At 43.1% G+C, this 19,335-nt stretch overlaps 1 protein-coding gene across 5 annotated transcripts in view; it reads left to right on the forward strand.

Annotated features, from left to right (window-relative positions):
- The window catches only part of Aig1 (androgen induced 1), a 224,156-nt gene that overhangs the window by 173,313 nt on the left and 31,508 nt on the right, over positions 1–19,335 (forward strand). For all 5 annotated transcript variants that reach the window (XR_013045086.1, XM_042262259.2, XM_015995590.3 and 2 more), the window contains one exon: positions 9,864–9,979. Coding sequence is in view for 4 of the 5 variants with exons in the window: in XM_042262259.2 (XP_042118193.1) it covers positions 9,864–9,979 (116 nt within the window). In the remaining variant the exon portion in view is untranslated. The remainder of the gene's footprint in view (positions 1–9,863; positions 9,980–19,335) is intronic.

Here is a 19,335-nt window from a genome sequence, read left to right on the forward strand (position 1 = left end):
ATGAAACGTTTAGTTGGATTTAGAAGTAAGATTTCAGGTTCGCTACTGCCCATGGGAAAACATAGCCCTTGCCTCAAAGAGAATAAAAAAAAGTCTATGTTGGAGTCAATATGAACACCATGGCCCAGAAACATCAATTCAGGTTATGCCAAGTCGTGTGTCCAACACGGTAACATTTTTATGATGTTTCTATAGTAACAGAACACAAAGTCACAAATGAATTTTTTGATTGGTGGACACTAGCCATTTATTGGTGCTTCCCAAAAAAAGAGTTCACTTGACAGTCTCAAGGATGCTAGGGCAGATGCAGAGCTTGGGTTATGAAGAGCGCCTAAGATAAATAGATTTCAGACGGGCAACATTTCAGCTGTCCATGGTCACAAAGTTCTTATCAGTCAGTCAGCCTTGTAGAGTCTTTAACATAGGTGTGTCTCCCCACCCCCCACCCGATCCCCCACCTCTGCCACCTCATCACACCCTGAGAACTTCGGTTTACACAGATACACCTGCATCAGTTTGATTCCAAGCTGCCTGGGGTCTTGTTTTCATCCCCCTAAACGAGGAGACATGCCTCACTGATTCTGAATTCACAGTGACCCCAAGAGTTGTTCCTGCCCTCATCCAACACTGGACGTACATTCAGAGTGCCAAAGTCAGCTGGATAGTGGTCTGCCAGTGTCTTGTGGTTTTTCCCGTTTTTATGATGTTACCCTTTCTATCACTTCGAATTATATGACTTCATTTTTTAAACCTGGAAGTCCCTTCTTGTTTTATCGCCAAATAAAGATTTCTCAATTTAATCCCCTTTTATTATGTAAGTGACCAAGGTCAAAAAAAATTCAAGTTGTAATCTGAGTGTGCAGTTTTTTATGTACTAAGGCAGGTTTTCACGTTGCTTTATTCTTGCTGGACCTGTAGCCCTGATGGACTTCATGAGGGACTCCTTCACCCCATCCTCTCAGGCAGGGTCAATCACAGTCTGCTCATGCCCTCGGTCTGGGTGCACCAAGGCACCCAGGTACACACTGACATGTGTACACACACAGGGATGTTCATACGCATGTGAGCAGGGACAGCTTTCGATTTGTGATCATCTATTGTTATAGGAAGGTAAGAACCTAGATACCCTAACATAAAAGAGGAACCCAGTTACCTGATACATGATGGACCTATGGCATTGCGAGCCCTATGGAGCCTGCCCATGCCCTCCAGATGCACAAAGATGGATGCTGGAGTACTTTTTTCTCTATTACTGAACAAAACTGCTTATGCCCCACATTCCAAAGCTGGCTTTTCTTCTAATAAAGAGAGAGCTTTTGTCTAGAATCTACATGGTAAGAGAGAAGTACTCCCCTATGGGGTGGGGTGTTTTGTAGAAGAGAATGAGGAGAGAAATGGCAGAGAGCAGTCTCTGAATCTTATTTGTTATCTCTGGTTTTTGAGTGCTCTGATTACAGCTCTCAGTTCTGGGTACATAAAATGACCTCAGGTCCACCCATCTCTCTAGTCCCCTGATTTTGTGCTACTATATGTAGTTTTATCCTTCTCTGAGTCAATAATAAAGGCTTTAAAAAAAAAACTTCTCTTTGTGTATAGGTTGCTTGTTGCCATCACAAATAATCATAAAGATCTTACAGTCCATATCCATGTGCAGCATAAACCTGTTTCTTTAATACTGTTAAATAACAGTACATTCTTTCTACATAAGTATCTGGACTTGCTACTTGCACACCTATCCATATTTTTGGCAAAAACTCATCCATTCACAAATAACCTAGTAGTTCTAGAATGTATCAAAAAACTATTCTAGGGCATCTCAGTGTACAGACTGTATTTGTGTTAATCAGTTCATGGTTACTCTAACAAACTCTGAGATGATCAACTGACAGGAGTAAAGGGTTCTTTTGGCTCTTAGCTTTGGAGTTTCAGTCCATAATTAGCTGGCCCTGCTGCTCTTGGCAGGGATGTAAGGCAGAGCAAAGCCATGAATTACCTCATGGCCAAGAAGTGACGCACAGAAAGAAAAGAGACCAGGTTCCCGTAGTGCCTTTCTCGTGCACACTGCTGGTGACCTGAATACCTCCCTCCACACCCCACCTCTTCAAGTTTCTACCATAGCCCAAGAGCCTCACGCTGGGACTCAAGCCCTTAACACATGGCCCTTTGGGGGATTTCAGGTTCCTACTTATAGCCATAGCCCTAAGAGTATGCAAGGTAAGCTATATGGCACAGAGCCCTGGCATTATATTACTAAATCATATAGTGAAGGATAGTTCCCTGTTCACTGTCCTTCTGATTCCATTAAGAAAGTCTCTATTTCATGTTAGTGTGTCTTTACTGCCCCTTTCATACTTATTAACATCCATGTTTAATACATACAAGTCCTTATAATCAAGGTCTTGGTCAAGCAAATATGTCTGGTGAACACCTTACACTGATCGAATTTCATTGTGTTTGTGTTTATGGTTATTTTTTCTTTATGACAAGTGATATTCCATTTCTAAGGCTTAAATAGTTTCCCTTTAGATATATTTAAGAAAATGTGCATTGAATGAGAAAAAAAAATGTTTTGTCTGTTTTAAATCCAGAAGCTGTGGCAAGGCCTTGTTCTGAGTTTTTCCGCCTGGGCCATTTTGTGTTCAGAGACCTTTTCATCTATCCATGTGTGCTGTTTGAACTGTGTGAGTGAAAGTAAAAATTATCTTCAACTCTGAAATTCTGTCTTTCCTTCTGGCCTTAAAAGAAAGTGTTAATTTATTGGTGGGTCCCTAGAAGCATCATAGGCTTTTGTACCTGGTTGTAGATTATTCGGTCCTCATATATGTGCAAGCCAAACTTAGAACATCAGCCTTTGGCAACACTAAGTCATCCCATCCCCTTATTCTGCACAGTGTGATTTTAAGCATCAGGATGTGCAAGTCTCCCACCTGGAGTCTGTGATAAGGAGGCACGGGACCCACACTAGGTCCCACAGGCCAGCCTTCTAATTGTCTTGGATCACTACACCACACTGTTCCTTTGAGCATCTTCTGCAGACATTCTTTTTGCCTCCTCTGTCTCTTCACTCGTCATGTACCAGGTAAATCATAAGTCTTTCTATGTTTCTATGTCTCTGTTGGGTCCGAGGACTGCTCTGTGTGTAGGGAGACCCTACCCCATGTATCCAGTCTGTGTTAGACCTTAGCCACACAATGTTGATCAGTTCATGCCAGAAGTCACTCTGCTGTACCACGGGGAACTTATCCATACCCGTTAAGAAAACACACAGATGCAATGGCCATGAGAGATTCATGCTTCCTTATTTAGGATACAGTCTTCCCAATACAACTTGTCATCAAAAGTAGCAACAATGAATAACAAGGTTTGGTACATGATAACTACTTATATCTTAGACCAGTATTTTCTAAGACAAAGCTTCTATGTTGATCAGATACAATGTTGACTCATTTGGCAGTCAACCATCCCCATAGTACTTAGAAACAAGTCAAAGTCTGAAGAGTGAATCTATTTAGTCTCATCAATAAAAACCAGGAGTCAAATATCAGGGTAATAACGGGAAAGATCAGAGAAGCAAAGGAGCAGCCACTAGTGACTTCTTACCTCTCTGAATCCTCTGATCAAAGGGCGCTGAGATCCTGTCTTCACCTGGTTGTGCTGGGATCAAAGGTGTGAGCTTCCCAAGTACTGGGATTGAAGTTATGCGCCTCTCAAGTGCTGGGATTAAAGGTGTGCACCACTACCACCACCATCACCACCACCACCACCCACCCACCCACCCACCCACCCACCTCTAGGTTAACTAGTGGTTATCTCTGTCCTCTTATCTCCAGGCAAGCTTTATTTGTCAGAACACAAAATATCACACAACAAAACTCAGTCACTCAGGAGTTGTTCACTGACAACTGTGTTAGTCTCTTTTCTCTGCTATAATTAATTACCTAAGGCAGGTCAACTTTATAAAGGGAAAGGGCATATTTAGCCCATAATTCTAGAGATTCAACCATGATGATAACACCATGATAGGTGATATCTCAAGCTGGAATGTAAGCAGATGGAAGAGACCACATTTCTATACAGAAAGATTGGGTTTCATAAATCCTTCCAAGAGCGTGCCTCCAATGATGTGAGGACTTATTGCTAATCTCCACCTCTTAAAGAACCACTATCCCTGCTTCACTCCAGGGAAGGCCATATCTCCTAACACATGAGCCCTTGGGGAACAAGCCACATCCAGATCATAGTAACAACAACTTCGAAGAATAACCCAGTGCAGTTCTTCAGAACTGGTGACCAAACTCTCTCCATGTTTCCTTCTCCAAAGTGGATCTACCTCTACCTAGGAACACTGTGGAATTACCATTCTTCACTCCGCTTCCAGCTAACCATAACTGTCACCACACCACTGCATTATGGCTGCATGGTGGCTGATTTTATTGTTTACTGCTATTGAGATGGCAGTGTGCTACAGGGACTACAAAACAATATTTTTTTTCTGCAATAAAGACACTGTGGGTTCTTATGAGCTTCAACTAAAATAGTTTGGTCTGTTGGAAGACAATGTCAATGATCGGTATCATAGGGTTTTATTCAACTGGGTATCTTTCTAAAACACAGTTCTGGAACAGGCCTGATGACACAGTTCTATAATTCCAGCTACTTGGAGCTGAGGCAGAAGGACCAAAAGTTCAAGGCCTGCTTAGACTGGAGAGCTTGTTCAAGGTCAGCCTCAGTAACTTAGTAAAAGCTTGTATTAAAATAAAAAGTGAAAGGAGGTGGAAAGGTAGGGATATAGCTCAGTGGTAGAACTCTTGCTTAGAATGTGTGAGGCCCTATGTTCATACACATGTGTGATCTGCATGCAAAGAGAAGATTTGGAGGTGGGCTCAAAACAACCTGGTTTTACATCATCAGACCTAGCAGCTCTGGGGTACTCTTTGCAACATAACCTGAGCATTTTGTTGTCTTATCTGCAGAATGGATTTAATGGTATCCTCTTAGAACATGATTTCAAAAGTATCACAACAGATATTTATTATGTGTCCTATATGCCAGGGTCTTTTCTAAGTGCTACAGACATCCCAGCAAGCAAAAATGCAAGCTCTCCATTCCCATGAAGCCATAGTCCTAATTGAAAATATATCCTAGTGCTCAAGTCCTTGAGATGGAGTACTACCTGGGAGTCAATCGGCGCTGGGGTTCTTGTCCATATAGTTCTAAAGCAAGCATCCTTCTTGCTGCTCCAGAGTTGACCTTCCAGCTCAGTTATTGCAGGAGCGTCTATAACTTACCAATTTTTTTTAGTTCATGAAACTTTATAAGACATTTATATTTGGGATAAATACTTGACACTGTGTTTGATTTATTTATATATACTATTTATAAGTAAGAATAATTTGTACCAAAAATGTTTGGATGGGTGACTGTATATTCTTTTGTGCATGAAAATTATGAATAATGAAATGTTACCTTGCTTGAAAAAAAAATACCTCCCTTGTAATTTGCCACTGGCCATGTCTTCACATGTGCAGCTAGCCACATGAAGGTTCCTTGTCAGTGGCCAGGTCACAGATGGAATCCATTGCCCCCTTTTTCATACATAGGATGCTGGTGACGCAGTGGTCTGTCATATCTTCCTTTTCTCAAACCACTTCCTGTCTGGCACCAGCAGAGCACACCGTGACCTTGCCAAGTACAACATCTGATCATCAGCAGGCATGCTAGGTACAAGAAAGTAACTGGGCCACTGAGCATATTTGAGTACGTTGTTTACACTAAGTTCATAGAAAAGTGGCTCAATTTTCTACTCACTTTGGATCAATGGATGAAGAAGTAGAGTTTAGAAATTCCTTCATAGTAACCAGCCCAAATCATAATGCTGTCACTTATAACCCACCCAGGCCTTCAGGGTCAACACTGTGCTCAGAGTAAAAGTACAATTTGCAGATCTTTTTCTATGTAACATTTGATGAGACATGCATTTTGATTTTTATACTGTAATATTACTGCTGGTATCTCAAACTGTTGGTGAAATTCCCAGCCAGTGTCATCTGGGGTAACTAGATTGAAAGGAGAAAAAAAAAAAAACAATAGAATCCATCTCTAAAATGCATTCTGTCTCTGCATTAGCACACAGTCCCTGTTGCATAGTTCACTATAGAGGTGATTGTACTGTTTCAAAATAACAATAGTAGGGAAGATAAAAGATGAAATAAAAAAAGCTAGCCATCTGTGGAGTCACTCACCTTACACTCATGGAAGGTCACACTCTTGCTAATGAATACTCAGATAGATGGGATGTAGAAGAGAATTCTGAGGCCAAGAATGTCCATCACGTTAATGCTTATTACAAAACCACATCTTTCTATTTTCTCTATGAATATGAGCCAGAAACCTTTTCCAGAATTACTTATCTTGATATCCCCAATGTGTCTTTCACCTGCCAACACTCACCTGCCACCTGATTCCATTTTGCTAAAATGCTAGAGTTTGAAAATCCTAACATTCGATTTCCTGCCTTTTCCTTGACTAAGTAAACAATATATAGTACGATCAGGACAAAGTTTTTCACGGCTGTTCAGGAGTCGCTAAATAGAATTGAAACTTACTGATGGCTCCATAGTCACTTCTGCCACGTTTGAACTCTTGAAAGTGTCTCCAAAGGTAGAAGATGAGGAGGTCTGGGGAGCGTGCAGTTTTCCATAAGACCTCAGACCATATTGTATGTCTTTCCGTTAGATTCCCATACCAAAAGTGTTTGATCTGTGGGGAATTCAGAAACTGAGTGGCTTTCTTCTTTTTATCCTTCTGAATGGGGTCAGTTCCATCTCTGTCCTGGCCCACCATGCTTGGTATGTGCAGTAGCCACTAAATCAGAAGAAGAAAGGACTGTTGCATTTTGCTCCTTGGGATTCTCCTTTCAGATGTCACACCTATGGCTACACAGTGTGAGGGCAAACTGGTACAAACTCGTTTTCCCACATGGTGTTGCTACACACAGGATTTGACGGTGTGTGTCAGGAGCCTTGAAGTCTTCACTGCCTTTCACTGTAAAGAAGCAACTTGACATCCAAAGGAAGGGATGTGCACCATGACATTTCTCGTAAATGAAAAGCTGGAAGTCTTTTGTCATTTACTGCCCGAGAACCGAAATTGGTTATATAAATTTGAGAACATCCACATCGTAGATTTTAGGCAGTTTTGGTCAAGACTGGTATTCTTAAAAGAATTTTGAAGTGGCATATGAAAAATCCTCAAATGTCTTCCTCAGTTTCTTTCTTCAGAGATTTAAAGTTTTCGTTAAGAGGTCTCTCACGGCCTTTGTTGGGTTTCTCCCTGGATATTACTGAGGCTGTTGTGAATGGTAGTGGTTCCATGCTTTCTTCCTCACTCAATGTGTTTGTTGTTGGTTTATAGAAAGATTGATGGAGTTTGTAAGTTGATTTTGTATCTTGCCACTTTGAGGAAAATATTAGGTACTTCTAGAAGTTCCCTTGTAGAATTTTTTTTTTTTTTGGTTTTTTGAGACAGGGTTTCTCTGCGTAGCTTTGCGCCTTTCCTGGAGCTCACTTGGTAGCCCAGGCTGGCCTCGAACTCACAGAGATCCGCCTGGCTCTGCCTCCCGAGTGCTGGGATTAAAGGCGTGCGCCACCACCGCCCGGCCCCTTGTAGAATTTTTATGATGTTCGCTTGTAAATAGGGATATTTTGACTTTGTTTCCTATTTGTATTCCTTTGACTTCCTTCTCTTACCTGGTTGCTCTAGCTGGGACTTCAAGCAATATGTTGAAAAGGAGCAAGAACAGTAGCCAGTCCCGTCATGTTTCTGATTTAAATGAGATTGGTTCAAGTTTTTCTCTATTTATGATGATGTGGGATGCTTGTTGTATATAGCCTTTAGGTTGAGATACGTTCTCTCCCTTCCTATGCTCTCTAGGACTTTTATCATGAAGCACATTGAATTTTTGAAATGATTAAAAATAACTTTGAAAGTGTTTCACATCCTTAGCAATCAAGACAAGCAAATCAAAACTACTTTGGGATTTCACGGGACCCGAGTCAGAATAGCTAAGATAAAGGAAACAATTGGCAATTAATGCTGACCAGGATGTGGGAAAGAGGAGCCCTCCTTCACTGTTGGTGGGAATGAAAACTGGTGCAACCACTATGAAAATCTGTGTGGAGAATTCTCAAAAACCTAAAAACACATTTGTCATATGACCGGATTATACCACGCCTTGGCATATATCTGAAGAACTCAACATCCTACCTCTGAGATGTGTTTGACCTTGTTTATTGCTGCTCTGTTCACACTATGCAGGAAATAGAAGCTGCCTAAATCTCTGGTAGCTGATGAATGGATAAGGAAAATGTGGTACAAATACACAATAGAATTCTTTTCAGATGTAAAGAAAAGCGTAATCATCAAATTTGCAGGTAAACGGATAGAACTGGGAAATACTAAACTGAGTGAGGTAACCCAGAGCCAGAAAGGCAAAAGGCGTGTTCTCTTCTTTGTGGATTTGTAGATTTGAATATATCACACCTTCTGGAGTGATCACAGAAGCTGGGAAAGTAGGAAATGGCAATGGGGAGAAGGAGCTTGGAGCAAGAGCTCTAAGGAGGCTAACAGTAGATCACAAGTGTTTCGAAGGTGGAAAGAGGGAGAAATCGGACAGGACTTAACTGGATGTAGAGGAGGTAGTGGAAGGGGGAAGAAAGATAAATAACAGGATGTTGGAAAGATCATAAGGAAATACTGTGTTTATTTAAAAATATATACAGATTGTGTCAGGGCTTGTGTTAATCTAATTCTATTTGTTTATTTGTTTACTATCCTACAGGTTTTACTTACATGTTATGGCTTCTGGTTTTTCATTTAAGTGGGATGTCTGAGTGTGCGAACAAGTGTGTCTGCATCTGTATGTGTTTCTTGTGCCTTTTCTTAGACTCTCTTACTTGCATTTGTTTTGTCCTGTTCCAATCTGTTTTGTTTTATCTTATCATGTTTTATTATTATCCCTTAGGTGCCTGTTGGTTTCTAACAAGAGACAGAAAGGATGTGGATCCGGATAGGAGGGGAGATAAGGAAGAACTAGGAGGAATAGAGAGGGAAAACTAATCAGGGAGAAAAAATTCTATCTTCAATAAAAGGAAAAAATAAATGCCATTTTCATTGTATACATACATACATATATGTATAGAGAGATATATAGATAGAAACATATATAACTTAAATTTTAAAATATTCTTAAACTACAATACTGTGGTAAGCCCAAACCAAAACTGTACTCACAGTGTGATCTTAACTATGTATAGGGATAGAAAAAGAAAAAAATAGCACACACACTGGAACTGCTTGTGTTCATTATCGCCTTGACAGGGTCTAGACTCACCTGGAGACGGACATCTATACATGCCTGTGGGGAAGGGGTATCTTGATTATGCTATTTGATGTGAGAAGACCCACCTCAGTTGTGAGCAAGACCATGCCCTGGGCAGGGGACCCTAGACTGTATAAAATGGAGAGTGAGCTGATCATGCAAATGTGCTTCACTGTCCATCTCTTGGTCTCTTTTCTTCAGTCCCCCTTTTGTTGTTCTTTGTGCCCTTTTATGTTATGAAACTTTCCCATTGTGAATATCAAATAAAATAAAATTTCAAAACTTTAGGTACAGACAAAAAAAAAAAAAAAAAACTAATGGAGCAGTTGCCGCAGTACGTGTTTTGATATCCATGCTCTCATGGGAGAGCTGTGCACGCCTGTCTGTTGTGGGTCTTTCCGGGGAATTTATACCATTCATTCTCCTGCTGGAGAGAAATTACTGTAAAGAGGCCATGATAAGAATCTTCCCCGTTCTTTTCCAGCACACAACGGTTTTACCCTTTATATTAATCGAGATGAGGACATCCCACCATCAGTATCCCAGCAGGAGCAGCGGACTCGCCGCCATATGCACCTTCTCCGTGGGCTATATATTATGGTAAGGACCATGCCTGCTGGGCGTTTGTACTGTATTTGATTCTGCACTGCTAAATTTGAGCACAGATTGCATTATGGATATAATCACTAACAGATTCACACTGCGTGCCTCATTTGGTCCAAGACCTGGGCTTTGTCTTGTTTCCCCAGATGCTTATATTTTTAGAAATATATGCCAAACCTCACACAGCAGGAATTTGTTGAACAATCCCATGTAAGCAGTGTGCCTTCCAAGACTACGTTTTTCAACTTGTTTTCAAACTAAATGTTTTTCTTGGACACTAGTTTTATAGCTTAAAGGCTTTTTTCTTTTGCTGGGGATTTTGTTTTTTGTTGTTGCTTTTGTTGGGGGAGTAGGGGTCGTAACAAACACTAGCAAATGAACAAACCTCTGTAAGTGAAAATGTACATTTTTATGGACCTACTTAAAACCTATCAAAAATGATCCATTATAAGTAGAATGCGTTTAACTTACTTGTCCTTGGGTATTAGGGCAAATAAACCACAAGAGATCACCATGTGATCTGTTGGGCACACCGGCGTCCCAAACATGTGGTGCCAGATTTATCTGATAAGAATTTTTGTTTCATGTTGCTTCAGTTTTTATCATGTTTCAATACTTCACTATACTCATTTATCCTAACACAGAGAATTTTTAAATTTCTCTTTATAAGTCCATATCCTCTTTGATATGTTGACACAGAAAAGGGGGATTAATTCCTCCTGTGAGCATCTTGGCTTCTTGGGACTCTCTTCTCCTAGGTTCTGGGGTCACCATCCCCTCTTCTAGGCCTGGGGCACTGGATAACATTCTTCCAAATACCTCACATGGTTTTTAATCCTGCTCAAATCCTAAGCTCTTTCGGGGGCCCAGTCTCCATGGAGCATTTTGCTCCATCCTGCCTAGAGATGGAGAAAAGAGTAGTCAGTATAGGACTTCACATGCTTCATATAAACAGTAACAAAATATCCCAGGCCTGAGAAGAAAGAACATTGACCACCAGGAAAAAGTAATATGTATTTGGATATGAGTGATATTCAGAGTACAGACCTCAGAATAAGCAGATAATAGAGTTTACCCTCTCTGCCTTTGGCCAGACCACCAACTAGTGAAAGACTAGTCATGAATACTTGAGAAGTTTGTTTTCCTGATCACTTACTTTAAAGATGGGTATTTTTGTTTGTTTGCTTATTTCTTTGTTTGTTTGTTTTTTTAATTTCCTGCCCAGAATCTTAAATATTAACTGTCTCTGATAGAAAAAGCCCAAGAGATTGGTCTCGCTGATGATATGTAAATAATGTTGTATCTTAAAAATGAATTTATGTGCTTTGTAAATATGAACTTGACATGCAATGACTCTTGCCTTCAGAAGAATCAATTATGGAAGATGTGCAGTCATTCAAGGGTGCTGTCTGGAACTTCCTTTGGTCGTAAAAGTCAGCTCTCTTCCCCAACACTTATTCACAAGCTCATCCCTGCAGTGCGCTGGCTTACATGAGGGACAGGGAAGCTCTCTCTCTCTCTCTCTCTCTCTCTCTCTCTCTCTCTCTCTCTCTCTCTCTCTCTCTCTCTCTCTGGGAGCTGTGGTGTATTTCTGAGAATGTATTCATGTGCTGTGAAATGATCTTGCAGAGCCTGGAGGTTTTCACAAACTATGTTCTTTCTGATGGCTTTCCTTCCGCTGGGTATACAATCAGCCCACGTTCCAAAGAGACGCATGGGAAATACCACACAGTCCTCATTATAGACCCCCAAGATTCCTCGTTAAAATGAAGCATTACTCATGGTCTCTGTGCCAAGTGAGGCTTGCCAGCCCCATGTACTCCCTCAGCAAACCAGTACTTGTTTAGACATGTACTTGCATTAACCAGCAAATTCCCTCAGATTTGTTCTGAGAGCTTTCAAAGTAGACTTTTTTTTTTCCCCTTTGGTGTTCTGCCCTAGGCCTTCGTAGCCCTGCCAAAAGCTAAACAATGCCCCTCGAGTCATGTCGCATTGTATAAATCCAAGGGTTTAATTGTTGTCAAAAAAAAGGTACTGGCTTTTGCTCCCTTCCAGACTGTCTCGGAGCCCAATGTACTAGTGACCCAACAGTGAAAGATTCAGGAAATGAAATCTTCTGATAGCGTACCCGTGTTGTAACTGAACATTCCAGAACCTCCCGCCAAGATGGGAGAAACCATTCCACGTATCATGTGCTAATTATAGAATAAATGGGTCTTCTTTACAGTGCTGAGTATGGCAAGTTGACTATACCTCAGGGTTGCTGGCCAGGCTATCTGGCTACTCTTGTTGGACTCTGGCTCTCCGGTTGCCCAAGTCTCCTTTTCCATCTCGTTCTGTTCTCGCTCTGGGTTTGGATTGCTGAGAAAGGAAGGAAGCAATACCTTTCGCTGGTACCACTGAGCGTGTACGTCATCTGGGTCTTCTCCAAGTTTAGCATCCCTAGGTCACTCCAGACTCCTCATAAGCATTTCTGCCTGCCTACTGAGTTTCCCTCTCAGTCACTCAAATGCTTGTCTATTTCTGAGGAGTTCTCAACTCCTTCCCCATACACCTCCCCACTGCCATCACCTCCTACACATTTCTCTGTACCCTTTTGTAAGACGCTGAGCATGCCACATAGGCAGTTCTTACCCAGTCCACAGAGAAGGAAGGAAAGCTCACAGAAGATAGTTAGCTTGCCTAAGACAAACTATGCACCTCTTGCCAAAACAAGAGTGCAAGCCCAGGAACATGGCTGAGTCCACACCTTTAACTGTGCCCTCGGCTGCCTTCTCCTGTGTGAAGAGTCATTCTGTGGATGAATTTATTATTATGTGAGTTTTTGCTTTTCTGTGTGTTTTGAAGAAAACGTCAAATGCAGTCAAGCCTAGGAATTCAGCCCCATTCCTGGGTTGGGGCTGCACTCCCCTGCTTCCCCTTTTTGGACCCCAGGATTGAAATTATGGAAGAGGATGGTATGAGTATGAGTCTGCAGGGGTTGGGGGGACCCCTGTGGTGTTTTAATGGAGCCCTGAGAACAAGACTGCCATCACAGTAAAAACTTTGTTTGTTGCAGTCGGTTCTCAGAGGCTCCACAGCCAACAGCGATAAAAGCTCCTAATGTTTTCTTCTGGAGGATTTGAGAATTTTCAGTTAGGGTGTTAAGTACTTTCGCTCTCTGTGATTCACTCTCCTCATTCACTCAGTCTTTACTTTAGAAATCCAAAGCAACTCTAAGGGACACGAAAATATCATTTTCATTGTCTCACAGCCCTGATGGTTTTAGACAGATTCCATATTCCAAATCTCATTATCCCAAATGTGTTCATTAAACAACTTCCCAGCATAAAAATAAATAAATAAATAAAGTGAAATCAGAATGCAGTGTGATTTCCCTTTTATGGTCCAATCCCAAATGGTTCCAGATCTGAATTCTATGTCCCATCAAACTCATCTCAGTCACAGAATCCTGGATTATGTCTTGTTTTCTTATTGGCATCTTTCTGTGTTTTCTCAAGCTCTTGCTGAAAACACATTTCTCTTTATATGCATTGTCTTCAAACACACAGAAAATTTTTTGACAAAAAAAATTAAACTGTACTCTAAAACATAATATTCTTAGACATGAGAAAAACATTAGAAAGAAAATGGAATTTTAGATCACATTAAAGCCCCATTCAGTAGGATGTTCTTCACCAGCTGAACAAATATGGCCAACATGTAGTTGTTCTTTGACCAGAAGATTGCGTTTTTCTCGGTTCAACCTGAACAGTTTATTCCACCATAATGGCCTTCCCTGTTGACTTTTATGTCTTTCATAGTATTTGAGATTGTTTTTTTTTTCTTCTTCTTCTGATTTCCTGGTATTGCAGAACTGCGCCCAAGCTCAAAGAGCTGGGTTATAAGTGCCTCACATTCTAGAGTGAAATCTCTCTCCTGGGGCTCATGAAGGGTAAAAGTAGGAGCAGCCAAGGACTCTGCTTCCATCCCCATCACCGAACAGCCCCCTCTTCACCATGACTCTCTTCACCATCTCCCTACCCATCTGCTCCCAGCCTAGCTGGGAAAGGGGGAGAGTGCCATGGCTAATTGGGTTTGAGTTCTGTGTCCCCTTCAGAAAAGGAAACATCTCTTCACACCCACTGAAGGCAGGCATGAGAGGAAACCCTGGGAAATGGTGGAGCTGCGGCTGGAATCTGATCTAGGAGCCTTCCTCAGTTGTCACAGTGGAGCCAGGAAGGACATGGCAGGGGAGGGGAGTGGAGGGGAGGGCCAGTCATGGGACAGCCTGCCTAAGCCAGGGGAGGGGAGGGGAGGGGCAGCCATGGGACAGCCTGCCTGAGCCAGGGGAGGGGAGGGGAGGGGAGGGGAGGGGAGTGGAGGGGAGTGGAGGGGAGAGGAGGTACAGTGGTGAGACATCTGTTGTCCTTCCACTTGCGTTCTAGAGATGGGTAAGCTTCATGGGAATCTGGTTTAACAGTTTGGCACTGAGGTGTCTCAGCGGCCCAATGACAAGAGCAGCCTCAAGGCAAGAAATTTTCCAAGAGCAAACAAGTAAGTGTGTGTGTGCTGCCCCAGTCAGAGGTCAAGGGAACCAGCCATGTTTCCCTGTGGTCCTCAGTGCCCCTGTTAGGAAAAAAAAAAAAAAAAGATGATGAAGGTGGTCAGTGAGGATTTCATGAGACCAGAGAAAGGGTAGTCCAGGAAGATGACTCGGTGGGTAAGAAGGGGCACTTGCTTTGTAATTGTGAACACTTGAGTTTGAAGAGCACTGACAGGCAGAGGCAGGCAGATCCTGAGAGGTTACTGGCTAGCCACCCTATCCAAAAGGATGAACTTCCGGTTCAGTGAGTGACCTCCTCTCCAGGCAGTAGTAGGAAGTGGAAATTGATAGAGGAAGGAAGACACCTGATGACCTGCCCTGGCCTTCACGGGTACGTGTAAGGGTGCATACACCCATCCCACTGGTGTTCATGCATGCGCCACACACAGGTACACCACACACACAATAATCAGAAATTGGCACACATTGGCCACCACATCCCTGGCGCTCCGTGTAGTAGCCATCATTGGTCTCTTCCTTCTCTGAGCGTGCTAGGTCACTGAGGCCCCTGGGCGCCCTTCCCCATTGCTTCTTTCCTCAGAGGCAGAGGTTAGGCTGAGTCTAGACGTGGGTATTCAGGTGTTTCAGATGCTCTGTTCAGCTCCCGACTCCCTGGGATCTTGGGGAAAATTCCTGCTCCTCTCATGGCCTCATTTTTGCCTACTATAAATGGGAATAAGCATCTGCCTCTCAGAATTGTGGAGACTAATGAACACATAGGGACCCTCAGGAAAGTCTTGCATTCTCTCCAGGCAAAAGAAAAAAAAAATACTGCATGTCTGCAGAGTCTCTTTCTCTTCCAACTTTTTTTATTTCCATTTTGCGCCCTGTTCTTCTCATGGGTCTTGATCCTCCTTCATGCTGATTGTCTCTGCAGCTTATTAGGAATGTGGAAAGCGTTTTTCTGAAATGTTCCTATGGTTCATGTATTAAGTTATTTCCAGAGCTCAGCTTTCCCCTGAGAGTTGAGAATGTCATTGCTTTCCCATTATTCCAATCTGCTCATTTTTCACAAGCACTTGGTTGAGAAGGCATTGTTTTCTTGTATTCTAACAAGAAGTCTCCATGGACAACTGACAGTATGCTCCAGGTCCCACAGAGTGTCCACTGTGGCATGGGTCAGGTGAGTTTTCAAGCTCTCTCATCTACCCCAAACTCCATGTTGGAGTTTTTCAGAACCCAGGGCCAACTCCTCATTCATTCTTCCCATGTCAGCCTGTCTCTCCTGTGACTGCAAAACCTCCCTCCATTTCAGCCCATCAGCTCAGAAATTCTCTTAAGCTTTTCCATATCTACTCAGTTAGCAATTACAAAACCACTTCAAGCCATGCCTGATCTCCCTATCCCATCCCTCCGCCAGCATCATCACCCACCTAGTATTCATGCCGGAAACACACGGGATATCCTGAAGTCATCTCTCTAGCGTCAGCAACAGACCACGGGTTGCCAGGCATTGTGCATCCCGGGCATCTTCAGAATCCTCACTCTTTGCTCCGCCTCCGTGGGTAACACTGTGGTCTAGGTTCCTGAACCACTCTTGTTTTCCTGTCTGTCCACAGATCACATCGCTTTTTTAAAAAAGTGCTCTGAGTATGTGGATTTCTCTTCGCTCCTATGGACTAAGTTATTGTCATAGCTTAGTCATCCAGCCGCTGTGACCCCTCTCTGATTGTAAAGCACAGTAAGTTCCTCCCAGCCGTGACGCTTTCTCTTTCTCCATACCTCCACCCAGCTCACTTCTTCCAGACTAGGAGTCCACTCTCGTCTCTCTCAGTCCTGCTCATCATTCAGGCCCCAGCCTTGGTGCCTCATTTTCTGGGATCCTTCTCTCATGCCCCACACTTGGTTCAGCTTCTCTATGAAGCATTACTGGCGTCTCTTATTCATTTCCATCAGGGGATTTTAAAATGAGCTAGAGTCGTGGGGTTTGAATTTTGTTTCAGTATTTGTTCTCAAAGTCCCCTCCCCTCACTGTCCAGAGTAAAAGAAAGATCTGAAGTCTTAAAGAAGATAGAGAGGCCAGGCAGTGGTGGCACACACCTTTAATCCCAGCACTCAGGAGGCAGAGGCAGGCGAATCTCTGTAAGTTTGAGGCCAGCCTGGTCTAGAGTGAGAGTTCCAGGAAAGGCACAAAGCTACACAGAGAAACCAAAACCAAACCAAACCAAACCAAAAGACAGCCTCCTTGTCTACAGGTTCTAAGTGTTAATAGTCTTTAGACATGACAACAGTCAGAATGATACAAAAAATAGTCCTACATTAGCTTAATAAGAGAAATTATGGTGGTATGTGAGTTTTAAATGAAAGCAAAGTATGTATATAAGAATTTATTACATGTACATATATCACACCTGCCTTACACTTTGCTCAATAGTAACCACATAAAGTGTCTACAATGTCCCTGCTACCCATTTCTCTAAGATTGAATCTCAGCTTTATTGTCTCTTTTCCCACCTGCCTGATTTACTTAAATTGCCAACACAAGCTCGTAAACTTCGGGAAGAAGCCCCGAAGGCCACACTCTGTTGGAGTGACAGCCCGTGCGGGAGATGATCCAGTTTATGCACTGAAAACATCTCAAGTCGAAGAGGGTTTTACTTCCTAACAGCCTCCCCGCTTCCCTGAGGGGAGCTGTCTCGGGCTTCTGAGACCCTGAGAGCCCCTGGAGTCTCCGAGCATGCCCTCTGGTGGGCTGCATGTGAGGTGTCTGCGCATGCCCTTACAGTGGCTCCAGGCCCTCCCAGGCTCACCGTCACCATGTGGTATCCATGGCCAGCAATAACCCGGGGGGGAAGAGGGGGGGAGAGACAGGTGCCTCTCTGCATTGGAGGCACAGAATAAAAACTAATTGAAAATGGAAGTGCCAATTCAGAAGAGGAGATAGCTGGACCAGAGTTGAGGTCCGCTGTCAGGACTCACTGGAATGTAAAGTGGAGAGGAATGAAAATAGCAAGCAAAACTTGTTCTCAAATCACCATAAAAAAACTTGAACTACCTACAGTTGAAAGATTCCCCTAATAATTTTCAGAGGCAGAGAAGCATATAACTGCCTTGGATATCATTATATTTTTATTCTTCCATATTTGGAAATATGTAGATATGTTGATACGGAACAAAATTCATTAACTTTCTCAAACAAGCATCTATTGAGTGCTTCCCACTCACCAGACAATGCATAGATGGGGGAGGCAAGCAGTTTCTAGAAGCTTTTCTCTGTTCACAAAGATGGCGGTCTTCTGAAGGTCGCAGTAAAATAAAAAGCAAGGTTCCCTGGCCTACCTAAGGGTCATGAAAAGCTTGTCCACAGAAGTAACCTATACGGTGCTCCACTGAGGATGAACAAGAATTAGACTTTGAAAGGTCCAGCGAGAGGAAGAAGATGTCCTCGGGGCAAAAAAAAAAGGAGGTCACCGTTGCACAGCCAGAGATGTGAGGTACAAACAGAGCCAAGTGTGGTGGTATTGTGTTCCCCAAAATATTATGTACCCTAATAAATTTATCTCGGGTCAGAGAACAGAACAGCCACTAGATACAGAGGCTAGAAAATGGTGGCGCTCACACCTTTAATCCTAGCATTCCAGAGGGAGAAATCCACCTTGGATCTCTGTGAGTTCAAGGCCACATTGGAAAGAGCCAGGCATGGTGACACATGCCTTTTATCCCAGGAAGTGATGGTAAAAGGCAGAAAGATATGTAAGGCATGAGGACCAGGAACTAGAAGCATTTGGCCTGGTTGAGCATTTGGCTGGTTTGGCATTCAGACTTTCGAGCAGCACAGTTCAGCTGAGATTCATTCTGGATGAGGACTCAGAGGCTTCCAGTCTAAGGAAACAGGATCAGCTGATGAATTGGCGAGGTGAGGTGGCTGTAGCTTGTTCTGCTTCTCTGATCTACCAGCATTGATCCCAGTAACTGGCCTCAGGTTTGTTTTATTAATAAGACCTTTTACGGTTCCTGCTACAGCCAAGGACTGTGGACACTTGTGTAATTGCAGCAGCGTAAATCAACCTCAATTCTCTCCACTAATGCTGTGTGTGTGTGTGTGTGTGTGCGCGCGCGCCGGTGTGTGTGTGGGGTGGGGTGTGTGGGGTGGGGGGTTCTGTGCAAATGGGGGCTAGAAGCTAACTTTGGATTTCTTCTTCAGTCAGTCCCCAGCCCCATTTGTGAGAGAGAGCCTCTCACTGAAGCTAGAGCCCCTGGATCCAGCTGGATTGGCTGGCCAGGATACTCCAGGGATCCACCTCTCTCAGCCGCCTGCCTAGCTCTGGGATTGCAGGTACTTTCCCAAGGCTCAGATGTTTCTCTGTCAAGGCTAGAGAGCAAATTCTCATGTTTGCTGAGCAAACTCTTCACCACCCAAGTCATCTCTTCAGTTCTTTTTGGTTGGCTTGTTTGTTTTGTTTGTTTCTTTTCTCTCTCTCTCTCTTCAGCCTTGTCACAACACCCTTCTTTGAGTGGGTTCTCTAGTGGTTGGCAGCTGACTGGCTGGGCGAGTGGGTGTTTTGCCCGCTTCCTCTGCCACCTGTTTTTGATGGCCACTCCCCGCAGCCTGCTCGGCAGACCCTATTTTTCCATCCCCTTGCCGTGACTCTAATTTCTTCGCAACCTTTTACAGCCTCCTATGCATTTCCCTACTTCTTCGCAAGAGAGTTTGTTTTTAAAATTCAGATTTCATCATGTTAGTCCTTCTACTTAAAACTCCCCCAACAGTTTGTTTTTTCCTAGCTTGAAGTTTTTGAGGGACATTTCCATTTTGTTATCACGTTTA

Source organism: Peromyscus maniculatus, chromosome 16, assembly GCF_049852395.1.
Source record: "Peromyscus maniculatus bairdii isolate BWxNUB_F1_BW_parent chromosome 16, HU_Pman_BW_mat_3.1, whole genome shotgun sequence".
Taxonomy (NCBI): Eukaryota; Metazoa; Chordata; class Mammalia; order Rodentia; family Cricetidae; genus Peromyscus; species Peromyscus maniculatus.